General features: G+C 40.7%; 1 protein-coding gene across 2 annotated transcripts; it reads left to right on the top strand.

Moving 5' to 3' along the window:
- The first annotated feature begins 315 nt into the window (after positions 1-315).
- Positions 316-20,600, top strand: TMEM170A (transmembrane protein 170A). 2 transcript variants are annotated; one of them, XM_010596836.3, is made up of 3 exons: positions 316-625; positions 14,528-14,629; positions 17,329-20,600. In XM_010596836.3, exons 1-3 carry the CDS (start codon positions 493-495, stop codon positions 17,457-17,459), a joined length of 366 nt encoding a protein of 121 aa, XP_010595138.1. In that variant the 5' UTR covers positions 316-492; the 3' UTR covers positions 17,460-20,600. The 2 variants fall into 2 exon arrangements, with proteins under 2 accessions (XP_010595138.1, XP_003417135.1); XM_003417087.4 differs by having other exon boundaries at positions 319-625; positions 14,528-14,698.
- The last annotated feature ends 423 nt before the right edge of the window (positions 20,601-21,023 follow it).

The following is a 21,023-nucleotide window of genomic DNA, read 5'->3' on the forward strand; positions in this document are numbered from 1 at the left end:
AGAACTTTCCTGCTTCTCTTCCTAAAAGTTTCAGAAATACTGGGGTCCAGTTGTACTAAAACAGTCGTTACAAATCCGTTACGATCATTGCTTTGCCGGATGTGTTTAAGTCTTCACCTACGGTCTAGTGGGGCGTAGGCAGTTCATCTACCTTCTTATAGGTGGCGCTGCAGAGCATAGCGCGCCCTACCGGAGCAGGCGAGACTTCTCCGTGAGGGGGCGGAGCCCGTGGGACAGAATCTGTGTGAAGCGTACGCAACGTCAGGGGAAGGAACAACTCTCGCCCCGCCCCTGCCAGCTGCGGTGCCCTGTGATTGGAGGGAGGAACCATCATTTGGCAGCGCCGTTGGGGTAGGAGGAAGAAGAGGGCCCTGGCAAAGGTGACGCTGTGGCGGCGGAGGTGCCGGGAGCAGAACGGACCCTGAGTGAGAGTGAGCGCCTGCAGCGCTTCGGGTGCTCTCCCCTCATCTCTCCGCGGTGAATGGCGGCAGGATGGAGCACGAAGGGAGCGGCGGCAGCGGGGGGTCGGCTGGGCTCCTGCAGCAGATCCTCAGCCTGAAGCTAGTGCCGCGGGTGGGCAACGGGACCCTGTGCCCCAACTCCACTTCTCTCTGCTCCTTCCCAGGTACCGGCCACGCCCCGCGTCTGCGCATTGCGCGCTTCGCCCCCGCCCCGCCGGGCTGGTGGTGCGGGGCTCTCCTGTGCTCCGCGTCTGCACTGGGGATCCCCTCGACCCGCCGACCAGCGTGGTGGGAGCCGTTTTCCTCCTGGAAGGAGGTGCTAGCTCCCTCTGCCGAGAGCTGGACGGTCCCCGGTCACTTCCTCGCCGGGCCACCCCACTGCGCCAGTGCTGGGGGCGAGGTCGAAGGGAGGGCCCGCAGGTGGATCCTGTAAATAAGGGGAGGGCGGACGTGAACCTGGTAAACTAGAGGAGCTCGGCCACCAACCAAGCTGCTCATGCCGTTTGGAGTTTCCCAACATTCCAGGTTCGGAATTGAAGCCCGCAGAGCCCGGGAGGCGGCGGTCCCCGCCTTGTTTGGGGCGCAGATAGAGCCTGGCCTCTAATCGGTAGAAACTCCATTTGGGTTGTCCGCGAGGGCCTCTCGGCTTTCGCTTTCGCGGTGTGGATACTGAGTCGTTTGTGCCAGGGCGACTTTGGTGTCGTCGTTTCTAGGCGGCTCCAGGAGGTTGCCTGATGATCGCTTGTACCTCCAGCCATATCAGCACACTTTACCCGCTAGTCTTTCTGGGAATAACTTTGAGACCTGTTGCTGGGTGTCTCCCACTTATACATCCAAAATCTGTGACCCAGCTTCTATTTAACCCTTTTAACTCCTCCTCCCCCTGAAGCGGCTGCTGAACCTGAATTCAGGGTTTGGCAGAATCATAATAGAAAGCTATCAGTGCTCAGAAAGTTGAGAAATTATTTTACCTGGGATAATTAATAAAGACTTGGAGGGCGAGGGAGTTCTCAGTTATTTGTGTTGGACGCTTAAAGGCAAGAAGACTAACAAGTGGCTATTGAAGGTTGGAGTAAGGGCTTTACAGCAAAGTTGACTAATATCTTGACTTAGTAAACAAGAGAACATGGCGCTGAAACAGTGAAAAGAGAAGGATAGAATTACAGACTACAGTCTTAAACAAGACACCTGTGATTTTTCATCCACTGGGCAGCAACTGCTAGGCACCGTTCAGTGGACAAGGGGGTTTTGCTGTGTATCTCCTGCCTAGCAGTTCTCTCCAACAAGTTTGTGGTGTAGCTGATATGATAATTCAGTGGTATAATTATTGCCTTCCATGCTGGAGACCTGGGTTTGATTCCTGGCCAGTGCGCCTCTTATGCAGCCACGGGCCTGTCAGTGGGGGCTTGTGTGTTCTATGATGCTTAACAGGTTTCAGCAGAGCTCCAGACTAAGACAAACTGGGAAGAAAGACCTGGTTACCTACTTCTGAAAATCAGCCAGTGAAAACCCTATGGATCACAACAGCCTGACCTGAAACCAAATCACTGGAATGGTGCAAGGACAGGGCAGCATTTCATTCCATTGTGCTTGGGGCCATGAGTCAAGCCACTTAGAGCCCAGCTGACAACAACAACATTGAGGCAGATGCAGATGTTAGCTTGGAAATAGCTAAAATGATAATCTGGTAGCTCAAATTGTTTCAAAAGATCTTGGGATCACAGTTGACAGTAATAACAAAAATACATGGCATTCTGGAGACCTTATCTGAAAAATGAATTGTTCAAGCAGTTTTTTTTTTTTTAGGCACTACTGGACAAGATTAGTCTGTTTTTGTGTACTTATTTTTTACCCCTACTATTTGTTTTGAAAAACTTCAAACCTACTGAAGTTTTGAAAGAATAGTACAATAAATGCCCAATATACCCTTTATTACATTATTAGTATTTTGATACTTTTGTTTTCTCTCTCTAAAAATTTGCGTGCGTACATATACACATATGTCTGCATGTATATATGCACACACATTTTTACTTTTTGCAGAACCATTTGCAAGTTGTAGACATCATGGAACTTAACCCCTAATATTGAATATGTATCTAAAACAAGAACGTTTTTATCATAACTACAGAACTATATCACACCCAAGCAATTTAGCATTGATCAAATAATGTTATTTAATGTACAGGTTTTATTTAAATGTCCCCAGTTGTCCAAATTTTAGGCTTTTTTTTTTTTTTAACTCCAAGATCTAATCAAGGATTATGCATTGCATTTATTTGTTATGTCTGTTTGGTGTCATTTAACCTAAAAACATTTCCTCCGTCTTTGTTTCAATTTCTTGAGATTGACATTTTTGAGATGTTCAGGCTAATTGTTTGTAGATGTCCCACAATCTAGGTTCCTCTGATCATTTCTTCATCATTAAATTCAGATTAAATGTTTTCGATCAGTATATTACAGAGGTGATACTGTCCATTTCCCAGTGCATTACATCAGGAAACATTTAATGTCCCTTTAGTGATAATTGTAAGTTTGATCACATGGTAAAAGTATTGTCTACCAGATCCTCCACCAAAAAGGTGCCTTAATCCTTTCATAATTAGTAAGTAGTCTATGGGGTGATATTTTGAAACTGTTTAGTCTGGCCTTCGGTTATCTGTAAGAAAAGATTGAGATATAAATGGATTTGGGGAGATAATTTAAACATTATGTCATAGTAGAGCATCTGTAGCATAGTAATTGTTTTGCTTTCAGAAATTGGTCTGAAAACATTAAGCTGCAGTATGTACTTGAGTTTATGGATCCTATGGATACATAATTTCAGGGTGTCAATCAGCAGGGATCATTGATTCTGCAAGTACACACGTGGTCAAGCACAGACTGTGGGCTAGAAGTATAAACACCCGTGAGGTGTAGCCCTTGACCTCAAGTTGATCAGAATATGTGGTGGGTAAATACCTCCTTGTTTGTATTGTCTCATCTTTAGCTGGAATGGTGGATCTAATAGGTGATCCTCTTTGAGGCACCAAAGCCTGCTTAAAATGAATTCCATTCATTGTCCTGACTCTAGCATAGATCATTTTGGCCCCACAGAAAAGGTCGCTTGCACTTTATGCAAACTCATAATGGAAAAATCATTGCTCTAAAATATTCTATGGTTCATCACCATCCGGGAGCTTTGAAAAAAAATTTTTTTTTAACCGCGTTTGCATTTTAGCCATTTAGATTTCTCCTGAACACTGTTACGGATTGAATTATGTCCCCAAAAAACATGTGTTGTAAATCCTAACCTCTATGTCTGTGGTTATAATTCCATTTGGGAATGGGTTGTCTTTGTTATGTTAATGAGACAGGATTAGTGTAGGGTGTATTTTGAGTCAGTCTCTTTTGAGATATACAAGAGATTAAATAAGCAAACAGCAGAGATGGGGGAAGATTGATGCCAAGCCACATAGAGATTTCTAAGGAACCAGAAAACAAGCTGTAGAAACAAGTACCTTCCCCTAGAGCTCACAGAAAGAGAAAGCCTTCCCCTAGAGGTGGCGCCCTGAATTTGGACTTTTACCCCCCTTAAACTGTGAGAAAATAAATTTCTGTTTGTTAAAGCCATCCACTTATGGTATTTATATTATAGCAACACTAGATAACTAAGACACACTCCTTATCCCAAGTTGTTCACATTTTTTTGTTGTTGTTGTCGTCCTTTTTAACAAATCTGAATGCCAAGAAAGGCAGATCTTTTTCTTGTGTCAGGAATGATATTCTATTTTAAAAGGTATGAATTCCAATAAAATCAATGTCAAAGTGTATTTTCTGAGTTGTTAGGTGCCATCAAGTTGTTCCAACTCATAGCGCCCCTATGTACAACAGAAATACTGCCTGGTCCTATGCCATCCTCACAATCATTATGCGTGAGCCCATTGTTGCAGCCACTGTGTCAGTCCATCTCATTGAGGATCTTCCTCTTTTTCATTTTTTCCTCTGTTTTTTTTTTTTTCATAATTGTACTTTATAGAAAGGTTTACAGAACAAATTAGTTTTTCATTAAACAATACACCTACTGTTTTATGGCATTGGTTGCCAACCCTATGACATGTCAACACTCTCCCCTTCCCGACATTCTTGTCCCCTCTTGCTTTCTCATTCTTGCCTCTGCGCTAGTGTGCCCATTTAGTCTCGTTTTGTTTTATGGGCCTGTCTAATCTTTGGCTGAAGGATGAACCTCTGGAGTGACTTCACTACTAAGTTAAAAGGATTTCTAGGGGCCATACTCTTGGGGTTTCTCCAGTCTCTGTCAGACCAGTAAGTCTAGTCTTTTTTCCTGAGTTAGAATTGTGTTCTACATTTTTCTCCAGCTCTGTCTGGGACCCTCTATTGTGATCCTGTAAAAGCAGTCAGTGGTGGTAGCCAGGCACCATTTAGTTATGGTGGACTCAGTCTGGTGGAGGGTGTGGTAGTTGTGGTCCATTAGTCTTTTGGAGGGTCTACCTCTTTTTTGCTGACCCTCTGCTTTACCAAGCATGATGTCCTTCTTCAGGGACTGGTCCCTTCTGATAACATGTCCAAAAGCATGAGAGAGGAAGTATTGCAATCCTTGTTTCTAATGAGCATTCTGGCTGTACTTCTTCCAAGACAGATTTGTTCGTTCTTCTGGCAGTCAATAGTATACTCAGTGTTCTTCACCAATACCATAATTCAAAGGGATCAATTCTTCTTCGATCTTCCTTATTTATTGTCCAGCTTTCACATGCATGTGAGGTGATTGAAAACACCATGGCTTGGGTCAGGCACACCTTAGTCCTTAAAGTGACATCTTTGTTTTTTTTTAACACAGTAAAGAGGTCTTTTGCAGCAGATTTGCCTAATGCAAATGCATTGTTTGGTTTCTTGACTGCTGCATCCGTGGATGTTGATTGTGGATCCAAGTCAAATGAAATCCTTGACAACTTCAGTAGTTTCCCCGTTTATCATGATATTGCTTATTGGTCCAGTTATGAGGATTTTTGTTTTATGTTGAGGTATAATCCATACTGAAAGCTGTGGTCTTTGATCTTTGTCTGTAAATGCTTCAAGTTCTCTTCACTTTCAGCAAGCAAGATTGTATTATTTGCATACCACAGGTTGTCAATGAGTCTTCCTCCAATCCTGATCCCCCTTTCTTCTTCATATAGTCCAGCTTCTGAAATTATTTGCTCGGCGTACAGATTAAGTATGGTGAAAGGATACAACTCTGACCCACACCTTTTCTGATTTTAAACCATTCACTATCCCCTGTTCTGTTCAAATGACTGCCTCTTGGTCTAAGTACAGGTTTCTCCAAAAAGAATTAAGTGTTCTGGAATTCCCATTCTTCACAATGCTATCCATAATTTGTTGTGATCCACACAGTTGAATGCATAGTCAATAAAACACAGGATCTTTCTGGTATTCTCTATTTTCAGCTGTAATCCATCTGACATCAGCAATGATATCCCTTGTTCTGTATCTTCCTCTGAGTCCGGCTTGAATTTCTGGAAGCTCACTGTCAATGTACTGCTGCAACCACTTTTGAATGATCTTCAGCAGAGTTTTACTGTGTGTGATATTAATGATGCTGTTCAATAATTTCTGCATTATTTTGGATCACCTTTCTTTGGAATGGGTGCAGCTATGGATCTTTTCCAGTCAGTTGCGCAGGTAGCTGTCTTCCAAATTTCTTAGCATAGATGAGTGAGCACTTCCAGTGCTGCATCCACTTGTTGAAACATCTCAATTGATTTTCTGTCCATTTCTAGAGCCCTGTTTTTTTTTTTTTAGTAATTTTTATTGTGCTTTAAGTGAAAGTTTACAAATCAAGTCAGCCTCTCACATATAAACTTATATACACCTTACAATATACTCCCACTTACTCTCCCCCTAATGAGTCAGCCTGCTCCCTCCTTCCAGTCTCTTCTTTCATGACCGTTTTGCTAGTTTCTAACCCCCTCTACCCTCCCATCTCCCCTCCTGACGGGAGATGCCAACATAGTCTCAAGTGTCCACCTGATCCAAGTAGCTCACTCCTTATCAGCATCTCTCTCCAACCCATTGTCCAGTCCAATCCATGTGTGAAGAGTTGGCTTTGGGAATGGTTCCTGTCCTGGACCAACAGAAGGTTTGGGGACCATGACTGCCGGGATTCTTCTCGTCTCAGTCAGACCATTAAGTCTGGTCTTTTTATGAGAATTTGGGGTCTGCATCCCACTGTTCTCCTGCTCCCTCAGGGGTTCTCTGTTGTGCTCCCTGTCAGGGCAGTCATCGCTTGTGGCTGGGCGCCATCTAGTTCCTCTGATCTCAGGATGATGTGGTCTCTAGTTCATGTGGCCCTTTCTGTCTCTTGGGCTCATAATTACCTTGTGAACTTGGTGTTCTTCATTTTCCTTTGATCCAGGTGGGTTGAGACCAATTGATGCATCTTAGACAGCCGCTTGTTAGCATTTAAGACTCCAGATGCCACACTTCAAACTGGGATGCAGAATGTTTTCTTAATAGAATTTATTTTGCCAATTGACTTAGATGTCCCCTGAAGCCATAGTCCCCAAACCCCCGCCCTTCTGGAGCCTTGTTTTTTGACAATGCCTTCAGTGCAGCTTGGACCTCTTCCTTCAGTACCATCGATTCTTAATCATATGCTACCTCCTGAAATGGCTGAATGTTGACCAGTTCATTTTGGTACAGTAACTCCGTATGTTCCTTCCATCTTCTTTTAATGCTTCCTGCATCATTTAATATTTTCACTGTAGAATCCTTAAGTATTGCAGCTTGAAGCTTGAATTTTTTCTTCAGTTCTTTCAGCTCAAGAAATGCCAAGTATAGTCTTCCCCTTTCGTTTTCTATTTCCAGGACTTTGCCCATTTTGTTATAGTAGTTTGTCTTTTCCAGGCACCCTTTGAAATCTTCTGTTAAGCTCTTTTACTTCATCATTTCTTCCTTTTGTTTTAACTACTCTGTGTTCAAGAACTAAGTTCAGAGTCTCGTCTGACATTCATTTTCATCTTTTCTTTCTTTCCTGTTTTTTTTAATCTTCTAAGAGTTAAACTAAAACCCAGTAATGTTTTGGTTGTACCATTGCTGGAATCAAGAATGAGTCACACTTGGACCAGTCATTTATTCATTCTCAGTAAATACTTGCTAAGTGTCTATGGATGCCTGACATGTTCCAGGCAGGAAGTGAAGATGCAGCAGTGAGGTAGTGAACATCCTAATGGGGAGAGAAAGAGAAAATAAATAAACCAAAAAAGTTTGGAATGGAATAGCTAGTGGTGAGTGTTAGATGGGGTAAAGGGGTAGTAAATGGGGGTGTGTGTACTGGGAGTGGAATGCCCTTTTCCATAAAGTGATCAGGAAGCCATTTGTGATGGTGACACTGGAAAAAAAAGTCTAAAGGAAGTGAGAAATAAGCCATGCAGCTGTGGGGGAAGGCAAGGGAGCAGCACGTTCAGAGGTTGTGGACCAGACAGAAACTGCAAGGTGGCCACTGTGGCTGGATGGAACAGTGTGGCCAAGGGGGTGAGGAAGAGGTAAGGTCAGTTTCTGGAGGAACTTGTTGAAGGGTTTTGAGCAGAAAAGGGATGATCAGATTTCCTTTTTTTTTTTTTTTTGTAAGTGTACAATTCGGTGGCTTTTAGTATATCCACAGTGTTGTGCAACCATCACCACCATCAATTTTAGAATATTTTTATCACCCTAAAAGAAGCCCTGTACCATTTAGCACTGACTTTTTTTTTTTAATAATTTTTATTGTGTTTTAAGTGAAAGTTTACCAATCAAGTCAGTCTCTCACACAAAAACCCATATACACCTTGCTACACACTCCCAATTACTCTCCCCCTAATGAGACAGCCTGCTCTCTCCCTCCCTCCACTCTCTCTTTTCGTGTCCTTTTCACCAGCTTCTAACCCCTTCCACCCTCTCATCTCCCCTCCAGGCAGGAGATACCAACATAGACTCAAGTGTCCACCTGATCCAAGAAGCTCACTCCTCACCAGCATCCCTCTCCAACCCATTGTCCAGTCCAATCCATGTCTGAAGAGTTGGCTTTGGGAGTGGTTCCTGTCCTGGACCAACAGAAGGTCTGGGGGCCATGACCACGGGGGTCCTTCCAATCAGACCATTAAGTCTGGTCTTATGAGAATTTGGGGTCTGCCTCCCACTGCTCTCCTGCTCCCTCAGGGGTTCTCTGTTGTGTTCTTTGTCAGGGCCCTCATCGGTTGTAGCTGGGCACCACCTAGTTCTTCTGGTCTCAGGATGATGTAGTCTCTGGTTCATGTGGCCCTTTCTGTCTCTTGGGCTCGTAATCACCTTGTGTCCTTGGTGTTCTTCATTCTCCTTTGATCCAGGTGGGTTGAGACCAATTGATGCATCTTAGATGGCTGCTTGCTAGCGTTTAAGACCCCAGACATCGCTCTTCAAAGTGGGATGCAGAATGTTTTGTTAATAGATTTTATTATGCCAATTGACTTAGATGTCCCCTGAAACCATGGTGCCCAGACCCCTGCCCCTGCCACACTGGCCTTCGAAGCATTCAGTTTCTTCAGGAAACTTCTTTGCTTTTGGTTTAGTCCAATTGTGCTGACCTCCCCTGTACTGTAGCACTGACTTTTTAAGAAGGCTTGCTGTAGGTTTGTGTGAAGAATAGATGGAAGGCCAAATTAGGACAGACAAAATCTGCCCAGGATAGGACCAAGAGACCACTGGGATGACATAGGACAGAGGGCACACTCAGAAACCAGGGATGAGAGGACGTTCAGCCAGTAGTATCAGGAGAGAGACGTGGCAGACTACAGGTAGTAGTACTGATGGCAAACCATCATTGTCAGCGAGGAGCAGAGGGGACAGATGGATCTCCTGGCAGGTGGGTGGAGTTTGGCAAGAGAGGAGCCGTATAGCAGGCAGTGTGAAGAGATGCAGGCTGCTGGGTGATTAACATCAGGGCAGCCCAGCATCAAGTTGCCAGACCAGGTAGGACTCCAGTCCCCAGGAGGACTGGTGTGATCTAGTTAGAACTCCGGCTTCAGAGGCACTGGCCATTTGTTGTTGGAAAGTAGGGTAAGGACAGAGTGGGGATGGCTGAGTAGTGAGCCTCATGGTGTCTTCTTGGTTTGGGCGCCCTCCATTCCTGCTGAATGGCCTGGGGCCAGGTTAGTCTTACAGCTTGGCTTGAGAATTGGGTGCTCCAGTTGTGGAGGTTATAGGGACAAGGAGCAGGCCGTTACAAACCAGTTTTGTTAATACAGAACTCACCAAGACAAGTCTGCTGTCTGTGGCTTTTCTGTTTAACTGAAATGTGTGTCTGAAAATATTTTCTTAAAGATATGAGCTCCTTGAGGGCAGGGATCTTTGTCTTTTTTTTATCATTGGTATGCCTAGCATATAGAATGTGCTTAGTATGTTTTTGATTAATGAATGAACTCTTGGTGCTTACATATGTTTCCTATGGCTGCTGTAACAAAGTGCCACAAATTTAGTGGTTTAAAACAACACAAATTTATTATCTTACAGTTTTGGAGGTCAGAAGTCCTAAATGGGTCTTACTGGGCTAAAATCAAGGTATCAGTGAGGCTGTGTTCCTTCTGAAAGCCCTAGTGGAGGGATACTTCTTTGCCTTTTCCAGCTTCTAGAGGCCACCTGCGTTCTTTGGCTTGTGACCCCTTCTTCCATCTTCAAAGCCAGCATCATAGCATCTTTAAATCTCTCGTTTTGATCTTCCTGCCTCACTCTTATAAGGAACCTTGTGATTACATCGGGCCCACCAGATAATCCAGGATAATGTACCCATCTCAAGACCCTTAATTTAATCACATCTGCAAAATTCCTTATGCTATATAAGGTAACATATTCACAGATTTCAAGGATTAGGATGCGGGTCTGCCTGTCACAGTGCTTAATCTAATTTTTTATTTGTACTCTTTTTGTTACTGATTAATTGTCTGATTTACACTTCAGCGTAGGGAAGTGATGTGACTTTAGTTGCCAGTGGAAACAAAGATGAAGATAATGCATTTGATTTGAAGCAGTGAAAAAGAAAACACTTAAGATATATAGAAAAGATGCTTCTGTATATTGTGTTGAACCAGGGAAATGCAAAGTACTGTATGACTATCGATAAATAGCTATTAAATAGATGGCAAATTAAGGTGCATTAGATTAAAGGGAAATCACTTAGTTTTTTAAATAGTGTTTTATTGATCAGGGTTTGTATTTGCTCTTAGAGTGCTGTAATAATCTCATCAACCTGAGTGTTTTTATAAACTGCACTACTCGTCTAATAAAACTAAGCTTTTTTCCCCTAGTTGAAGTGATTTAAATGATGCTATATAAAATAAAATATGTAGTCACTGAACTAGCTAATGGATGTGGTTCAGGGTTGCAGGAGGGTGCTGCGTGCCTCTCCTTCTCAGAGACTCAGTGAGTGCTAGTCTGCTGTGTCAGTTCCTGTTTGCAAATAGACCTTGGAGCTTTCAGGAAAATCAAGATTTGGGCTGGTAGGCATCCTGGGGCAGGTGCTGTGCTCCAGGGGAATTGGGAACTGGGTAAGTGTCAGGGTAACACACTTTAGTGTCCAGGCCTCACTTTTATGGAAGGTACCATCTTAATTTGCCTTGTCAGATGCAGGTCTGGCCTCCCAGTGTCACTGCCCCAATGGTTTTGTGGCAGCCAGTAGGAAGCCAGGTTCCAGCAGGGGCCCAGGGGTGGCGGCAGACAATGGCCAGGAGGGTAACTGCCCTGAATTCCTGGAGACAGGCTTGCATCCCATTTGTCTACCCCTGAGCAGTGGCTTGCCTGGTGTCCTCGTAGAACTTTCTACAAACTGGATGTTAGAGTGGTCAAAGTCTTAAAGTGATTTTGTGGGTGGCTGGAGCCCTAGTGGCACAGGGTAAACAGCTCAGCTGCTAACCAAAATGTCAGTGGTTCGAATTCACCGGCTGCTCTTTGGAAACCCTGCGGGGCAGTTTTGCTCTGTCCTATAGGGTTGCTATGAATTGGAATCACCTTGGCAATGGGTTTGGTGTTTTTTTTGGTGAGGACCAAGGAAGTGAAGATGGTGCTTTTCTGTTGTAGAAGGGAGTTACAGAGTGCTGTGTCGTGACTTGGAGGGGGAGCTGAAACTGGGCGATGTACAAGGTGCTATAGGCTGTCCTGATTAAGCCAGGGTGCAACAGTGGCTGCCCAGGTAGCAGGGATTCGTGGACGCTGGAGGTAGCTGCCCTGGAACAGCAGCACTGGAATCTGGTGGGTGCCCATTTAATGGGGAGAAGTCATACCTGGATAGCAGACACTGAACCTCTGGAGCTGCTGCCAAGAAGAGAGGGTACCTTCCCTGGGCAGTGAAGGCAGAAATAGCTCAGGGCCCAGTGGTGGCTAGAAAGGAGGCTATGGTATTCCTGAAGAGGTGGGGGCCTTAAACGCTGAGGATGCTGGCAATATTGACTAGTAACGAAAGAGGTGGTTTCTTCCTTGGCGGGGGAGGGGCAGGGGGGAAGGGCAGCATTTGAATATTTGTTTAATGTGTGTATACATGTTTAACTTTTCAAGCTTGGGACATTGTGATTTAATCACTTTATACTCCATATTGTGTGATTTTAAACCTTTACTTTTACAGAAACTGCCAACAGCATCAAACAAAATAGAGCAACTTTAACAGTATTATAAAATTACTCAGAAGATATATCTTGTGTTGAGCAGAAAAAAAGTTCTCACGAATGGTTTGAAACCTTTTGCAGTTCTCTGATAGTTTTTTTTACCGGATCAAAAGTGCCAGAATACCCTTATGTCATTTGTTATTATTGATAAACATTGTGCCCTAGATAGGGGCACCCCCTGATCCTTTAATTAAGAACCATTGATCCCCACCAAAAAACAGAAGATTCATTGATCCAAAACAAGACCCAGGTACCCTAATTTAAGTATCTTCAGAATGTGATATTAATTGAAGCTCTCTTTGACTCAAAACTAGCCAAAAACTTGAGCAATCATCAGTGACAACGTTAAGGATAGCTTGAGGGGATTTGATGCCCACCCCTAATCTCTGTCAGTCCCTCAGAAGCCTCTAATAAGAATAAAAAGCCCATGTAAACTAAATAAAGACTTTTTAAAATAAAACTGTTATTTTAATTAATCTGGGAAAAAGCCACTCACACAACGGTGTGTTTACAGTGCACACTTGGCTTCAAGAAAAGCCCTTGCGTTCTTTTTTGTTTGTATGTTTTTACAAAAATGGGGTCTTATTCTACATACTGCTCAGCACCTTGCCTTTTTTTTTTTTTCACCTCCCGTTATGACTTGGGCATTTTACCCCATCAATGTATATAGATCTGTCTCATGTTTTTATGTAATTGTGTAACGTTCCATTATGTGGATGCACCAAACTGTGTTTCACAAGCCCTGTAGACAAACGCAGTTGGTTTCCAGCCTTGGCTATTACAGACAGTGCTGCTGGGAACCTCTTGTTACCTCTGATCTTGTCTAGATGCATATTCTTACGGGATATATTCCTGGCAGAGTTGTTGTGGCAAAGGGTATGCACATTTGACTTTTTTTTTTGATACATGCTTTCACATTACCCTCTTAAAAGGTTTTCTAGTTTGTATTCCTACTGGAAGTGTAGGCTGGGTCCTGTGAAATAATGTCCTGACAACCCTTTACTAATCAAAAACTTTCCAGGTAATTCTAGGGCTTTCATGTGGTTGTCCTTAGTCTGGTCTTCAGAGCCCACCATGTCTGACCCCACCTGTCTTTCTAGCTTTCACTCCTGTTACTCTTATAAACCCTCTGTTTCAGCCGAGTCAATGTTTTTTAATTTGGGGAGTTTTGCCCCCCACCCCCCCCACCCCCCCCCCGGAATATTGAGCAATGTCTGGAGACATTTTTGGTTGTCACAACTGGGGCATGCTACTGGCATCTAGTGGGTAGAAGCCAGGGATGTTGCTCTATACCTTCCAATACACAGGACAGCCCCAACCAATGACAAAGAATTATCCGGCTCAAATGTCAATAGCGCCGCAGTTGAGAAATCCTGAGTTAAGCTGATCACTTATTTCTAAAATTGCCTGTGACTTACCTGTCTTGAGCCAAGGACGGAAAAAAAGATTTTATCTACTGTTCCACCTCTATTCTACCTGTAATGAGTAGCTGGAGAGCTAGCTTGAGGAGTCTAAAGCCTTTTCTGGGCTCACTGGGGGAGAACACCGTGTCTGCCATGTACCAAGCTGCAAAGTCACTTGGGGATTGTTTCTCCTTTTTTTTTATTTTTTGTATTTTCCAAGGTGCTGCATATGTAGTTTTTTATGCATAGCTGGTGATCAGATATTTTAATGTTGCCTGAATAATGGTCATCTTAAGAATGATTAGAGGTTCTTCCCAGGAACCAGCGCTTCTCTTCTAACCCACCCTGTCACCTCCTGCCATTTGTCTTTAAGCCAAACATTTACATTTTCTGGTATTTATTTCACATCTTAAAGTACTTTGATATCCTAATAGGAAGCAACATCTTCATATTTTTTCCACTGCCTTTAAAATGATTGTTGAATGGATGTAATTGTGTGACTTTTCTATTTTAAAAAACTGATTAATCAAAAAGGTCAATGGACATTGCATAGTGAACTATCATTGCGGATTTTATGGAAGGGAAATTATTTAAGGTCAATTTTTAAATCTAAACGAACCTCTTTTCGGCGTTTAGGGGTAGAGGTAGCTTGTCAGAGGTTGGACCACTTCTGTTAAGGCCCAATAGTAAATATTTTAGGCTTTGAGGGCCATGTGGTCTGTCACAACTGTCAGTTCTGCCATTGCAGCTTGCAAGCAGCCACAGACTATATGCAAATAAATGGGTGTGACCGTGTTCTGGTAAAACTTTATGCATTAAAACAGGCGGCAGCCTGCTGGCCATATAGTTTGCTGACCTCTGCTTTAAAACTGCCTGTATTTGGATCTTTGACTGATGAAGCTACATAACATTTTCAAAACTAAAAAGTTTTGAAAATGGAATGACAGGGTATGATGGGTACCCTTTTATAATGATTATACTTTGGTTGTCTTCCTTGTAGAGATGTGGTATGGAGTGTTCCTGTGGGCACTGGTCTCCTCTCTCTTCTTTCATGTCCCCGCTGGACTGCTGGCCCTCTTCACCCTCAGACATCACAAATATGGTAGGTTCATGTCTGTAAGCATCCTGTTGATGGGCATCGTGGGACCAATTACTGCTGGAATCTTAACAAGTATGTTAGACATTAAAATACCAGTCAAAATGTTTAATATAACCAGTCAGCTCATTTCAGGCCCATTTTAGTGATATATCTGAATAGGATGAAGGAAAAAGAGTAGCTTTTAGTCACAGGTCCTGTTTTTAATGTGTTGCTTTTTTTCTCACCTCTGGTACCCCATTATTTGGCTTCCTAAGTCATATTTTCCCATTGGCTTCAGGGGAGTCATGTTAAGCTTTGTGAGATAACGTTTTGTGAGATAGGTAGGTCACTAGCAAAGAAAAATATTTGTCCTGTAGGAAACTACTGCTTCTTTATTGCCAGCCTTCACTTAACTGATGGGCAAGATGGTTGGTGAATTACCTTAAGTTATTTAAGTGTGATTACTTCAAGGATGGGAGAATAATTCTAGTGACAAGAATTCTTGTTTAGGGAAAGTACCTGTTTTGCATTCCGGTTATTTTTTTTTTCTTCTCAGGACTTTCTGAAGATTAATTGGAGTTCCATTGATACAAATTTTTTAAACCTGGGTTTCTTTTTTTTTTATTTTATTTTGATCATGTCACAGGACACAGTTACAGGGATGAGAATAAGTTTATTTTTAAGCTCATAATTAAATATAAATAATATGTTTGTTTTATGGAAATGAAAAATTGTAAATAAGCAAAAATTAAAAATCCCTAAGTTATAACCGCAGTTTACGTTTTAGTGTATGTGCTTTCTAGGTATATACATATAAACATAAATACATTTTTTAAAAAGAGAAACATGATAGTCCTACTAATTTTTCACCTTAGTTTTTTTCCCTGTGAATTGAAACTTTGAGCTTCCAGCAAAGTGCTCGCTCAGCTTCTTTGGCTTGAGTGTTTTTGAGACAAAGCGGCCTAGTTTCCCTGTGTTCTGTAGACGCGATGAAGCCTTTGTGATAATAAGGGGAGAGGACCAGTTTTCTCCTGTCTACTTTAAGGAGTTTCCATAAGTGGCCTTACATAATATTTTTAATTATATCATCTACTGCTGCTCTTTAGGGACCCTCTGCTCCATTCTCCTTTCTGGCTCCCAGGAGCTGTCTTCAATGTTCTCATCTAAAATAGGCATAACAATTCCTACCTCATACACTTATGTGATGATTAAATGAGATAATGTATATACAAAGCACTTAGCATAATACCTAATGCATAGCAATTGTGCAATAAATGGTGTGTTCATTTCCAACTTTAAGGCTTTGTTGAAGAGAGGTTATTGCCTTCCTATTTCGCTGCTCTTTTTGGTATGCTCTTTCTTCCCTTCTTCATCAGCCAAATCCTACTTTAGGGTCCTGTTCAAGTTCCTTAAGCATCTTTCTACCCAGCCCACTATTTTTGGAGCTAAATTACAGAGGGGCCCAATAAAATATATGTGCCTTTCAGATATTGGTAACACAGTATATGCGTTGCCACTGGAGGTGGGCATTTTAAAGTCACAAATGTTCAAGGCAACCAAAACAGGTATTGGTTAACGTTGTTCTTTCTTTTTGTTAAAATATGTTAATAAACCTTCATATCACATAATGTGTGTAGACATTTGATTAAGACACTATGTATTGTGTTGCATTATTCAAAACAATTTCACACTCGTACCTTCTGTCTTGTGTCCTCAGCTAGATTCTGAGTCCTATGAGAATATGGATCATACCTTATAATACAAAGAAGTGTTCTGTAAATAATACTACTTGAATGAATGAACACACTATGACCAAGGATACTTTTGTTTGGAGCATTTTGGGGGTGGGGGTCATGTGGGAAACTTTGGATCTATTCTTTTTAAGCCAAGATTCCATTTGTTTTTTTGGTGCAATGCTAAGTCCCTGTAGCAATTCAGCTGTGTATCTGGGTAGATACAGATGTTTTTATTTGTTTTGTTTTCCTAATTTCTAGGAAGTTATAGTGACTAACATCATAAAAAAGCAATGACATGGGAAGCAGGAAGGAATCCCTGGATATCTCTTCCCTCATACTCTTGAGTTAAAAATAACGCTATAGGTATAGAGGCCCTACCTTAGAGTCCCCCTCTCTTCTTCTCACCCATTTACTACCCCCTCCATCCATTTTTTGAAAGGAGCTCTGAGTATAGGAGAAGGTGGATCTGGGATTCCCTGGGACCTCTCCTGAAGCATTTCTTGCCCAGAAGTGTTTTAAATTAATGTTTAAATTTGATGTGATTTAATTTAATCACACAAAAGATCTTTGTCACTTGTTGTCAAAAATTTATTAGGTACCTTTTAAATGTTAGGCACTGGGCTAATTGACATGGGGAATAAAGGGATATTTTTGAGTTCGTAATTAGGTCATGTGGGAATTGCTGTCTTCTTGATTTTGTTTATTATTTCCACAGGATTTTATTCAGTAAATCTAGAAGACTCAGTTTAAAGGAGTCGCTTTTAAACACCTAAAAGCATATATCGGTGATTTGCAAGCCATGAAGAATACTTAAAACCTAGAGTTGTTAGTAGAAAGCAGGAAAAGAGAACGTTTCCACAATATGTGAACTTTAAAAATCTGGACCGTTCTATTTATGGTAGAATTTTAAGTGCTGTATTTTCCTGATTGTTAACTTTGATTTTTTCTTTTCTTTTTTTTTGTAAATATTCTTGAATTTTTAAACAGGTGGAGCAATTGCTGGTGTTTACCGAGCAGCAGGAAAGGAAATGATACCATTTGAAGCCCTCACCTTGGGCACTGGGCAGACATTTTGTGTAGTGGTGGTTTCCTTTTTACGGATTTTGGCTACTCTATAGCGTACGTCCTTATGCTGTGATGCCAAGAAAATTTAATAAATAAACCCAAGATACAGAATCCTCAAAAAGAATACAGTATGGAATGTGATATTTTCTTATTTCTTCAAATGGAAGCAAATTGGATGAACAGAGAGATGAAGGATGACATCTCAGCCATTTCTTCAATTCAAAGCTCCAGGAATTGAAGATCTTTTTGGATTCCTATCATTCTCAACCAAAAGAAAACATGTTGCTTGGCTTTCTTTTTAATAGATATTTAATTTAAGCAGCTTTATATCTTTACCCAAGCCAGGCCAGCAGGGCTCTGGGTTGGCATCCCTTACACTGAAATGTATAATATTCTGTGAGAAAATGCAATGTTGCATCTTCAGAGAAACTACGGGCAATATTGGTTTATTTTTAAGCAGAGCATAGTATTCTAAAATCTTAGTTGATCTAATTTTGGTTAAAATATGGTAAATTCTGCTTTTGCAACATTTTCATGACATTAAGTGCCAAGTAAGTTTTGGCTGAGTATAGCTTTGAGAACAAATTTGATTACATATAACAGGAAAAAAAGGAAATGTGACAAAGGATAGTGGCTTTGGCTCTACGGTTTAAAGAAAAAAGAGATAACTATTGAATGATGTGACATTTTGTGGAAAGCCATCTTGAACTCTGATTATTTAACATATTTTAAAAGATGTGAATTTGTTATTTTAAGAGATGTGAATTTGTAATTGAGACCTCCCCCCTACTCCCAAATCCCTGTACCACATTTTCTTATCTTTTTAAGCTTTTATTCTTTTCAGTTTTTTTTTTTAGTTTAGTTGGAAACATACCCTATTTAACTGGCTTGACTTGAAAATTTTAAGCCAAATTAGTTAGGTCATACTTTGGGCATTGAGGCACAAATAAGAAGATACTTTAAACATTCTGTAAAAGTTTTTCTTAGTGGGTTTGGTTTATTAATGAATCTTGAGAAATTTTAGACGTGCAGTTTAAACTAGAGTGAGTGGTTATTGATTTCTTGGTCTTAATATGTGGTTACCTAGTAGAGGCTGCAGCCCACTTTTGCAGTATTGGGTGCCAACTCCCAGAAAGTGCCCATGTCTGATTTTCAGATATGCCCAATCTGCCCTTTACATTTTCTTTAAGGAGAATTTGTACCCTTCAAAAGAATTAAATATCAGAGTTTTTAAACTCAATTTTAGCTATTTTAATTTTAATTCTGTTGCCTTTCTTTTTCATTAAAAGGCCTGAAAACTGTGACCTTCAAAAGGGAAAGAATTACAAAAATTAAGTACCTAACTAGACCCTTACCACCTAAACTGTTTTATATGGCATACTGTCAGTGTTGTTATCTGTTTTCAGAATAGTTCTTGGTAATTAAGTCTGACTTTTTTTTTTTTTTTAAGTCTGACTTTTTAAAGGGAAGTTTTTATTATGAGAGTAAGGCTAATGACCCATGAGGACACGTGCACGTGAACTTATCTATTCCATTTAAAACAACTGGCACTCTGGCTTCTGATTAAAAACAGCAAGATGGACCATTTACCAGGGAAAGTCAGAGAGAAAAATTGCAGATCACCAAAATTAACTGGACATTTTCTTTTTTGACTAATTAAGCCATTAGACCATTTATCAAAACTATATGTATTTTTTTTAACATTTTATTGTGGCTTGGGTGAAAGTTTACAGAGCAAATTAGTTTTCCATTCAGCAATTTATATATCAAAATTGTATTGACGTATACTTAGGTAGGTGGAAATAATTAGAGTTGGATTGCAGGCAAATGCCCTTACACATTGCCCAACAAGATTACTGTCCAATGCTCAAGTCTTCCTTCCAAGCAGATTTTTAGTTCAGGACTCCCATTTTCCAGTTCAAGGAGCTATCATTTTGAAAAGTATCCCTTCAGTTTAAGAAATTTGGGGAAGTTGTATCATTTATTCTGGGAGATGATTTTCATAGCTTCTATTGAAAGATGCATTCTCTTAGAATTTTTGCCTAAAACATTCTTTTGGCTATAACTTCACAAACTATTTAAACCTTTGGGCCATTAGTTGATGCCTCCCCATCTCCCAATACTATTTTTTTAACATGTTGATCTATGATTAAAATGTTTGGTTATTTCAAAATTAAGGCATTTTGAAAGGTATCTTTGTTTCCATCTGTTTCCTGTTTCACATATTTTGATTATCCCCTCTTGTAAGAAACTTCAAATATAAAATGTATCTTCAAATTATTGAACGTTTCATCCATCCCAATGTGTGAAGCATTCTCCCATGAATAAATGTATGTAGAATTGATAGAGATTAAGCTACGATAGCTTGAAGTAAGTTTTCAGGGAGAAAGTATTTCAGTGATAAACAAAAAAAATTCCTTCCTGTTTTTATTCGTTTTAATTTCTTGTCTCAAATACACAATTATTTGGGGGGGGAGTGGTTCAGATGGAAAAATATTGGCATTTGTGTTAAACATTTTATCTTACTGTATGTAGTTTTTTGAGGATTTTCACCGAAGTCTTTCTTAGAGACATATGCAGCCCACCCTGCTTCCCGGTTGTGCTTCCATTTTTCCTTTTGAGGTGGTGAAAGCATTTTGTGAAAACTTAAGTCCATATACAAAAGTGTAATGATTATTCCAAGAGAAAGATGTCCGTCTTTCTCCAACCTGCCTTCCACTGTGTGCTATTAATTTATTTTTTTGCAAAAAAAAATTACTTCTTATGAAATGTTTAAAGTAGTAAGAAAAAGTTCATGCATATAATTACCTTTAAATCCTCCCTTATATTTTTAAGTTTTTAAATTGTACATTGGCTTTTGATTCCAATGTTCTTTCTGGCTCCTCTGATTTAAGTTCTTATTACACTGCAGTGCATACCAGCCTTCCCTAAGGAACAATTTCCTGGAATGTGAAGCTCTGGTGCCATTAAGTTATCCATGTGCAGAAAGTTTTGTGTACATGCATTTCTTGTTTGTGCACTTCGTAAGGCTGGTTGTGACTAAAATCAGCTTAACTTTTTGTATTAGATTATTTCACTAACTGCTGCAGTCTAAATGATCAAATCTTTGTATAACGGAAAATTATTTAAATTTTATTTTTCTACTGACATTTCTAATTCTGGTAAAATGTTTATCAATAAAGAATTACTTTCAATTCTGTGAGCTGGAATTGTATTTCTTTTTCAGTGGTCAGTGAGTTTAATCTTTTGTAATAAAGTTGTCAGATTTGTTTCATGGCTTTTTTATAACTTAGTACTTAACATATATGTTTAATTGTTTGCTTTATGTTCAACTTTTTACTAATTTATGGTAAAATTCTTGTTCAAAGATGTGATTAAACTGTACTTAACTGTGAACTTTTGAGTCTTATTAACTCCACTTTGTGGGCCAATGAAAACCTGGAGGAGCATAGTTCTATTCTGACACACATGGGGTCGCTGAGAGTCTGAGGCCACTCCCAGCAACTGTTTTTAGTGTACACTGCAGACCTAGTCTGATTCGGGGCATTAATGAGGGGCAACATTCAGCGGAAGAAAACCTGCACAGCTGTACCTAGTATGAACAAGTAGCATGTTGT

Source organism: Loxodonta africana, chromosome 21, assembly GCF_030014295.1.
Source record: "Loxodonta africana isolate mLoxAfr1 chromosome 21, mLoxAfr1.hap2, whole genome shotgun sequence".
Lineage (NCBI taxonomy): Eukaryota > Metazoa > Chordata > Mammalia > Proboscidea > Elephantidae > Loxodonta > Loxodonta africana.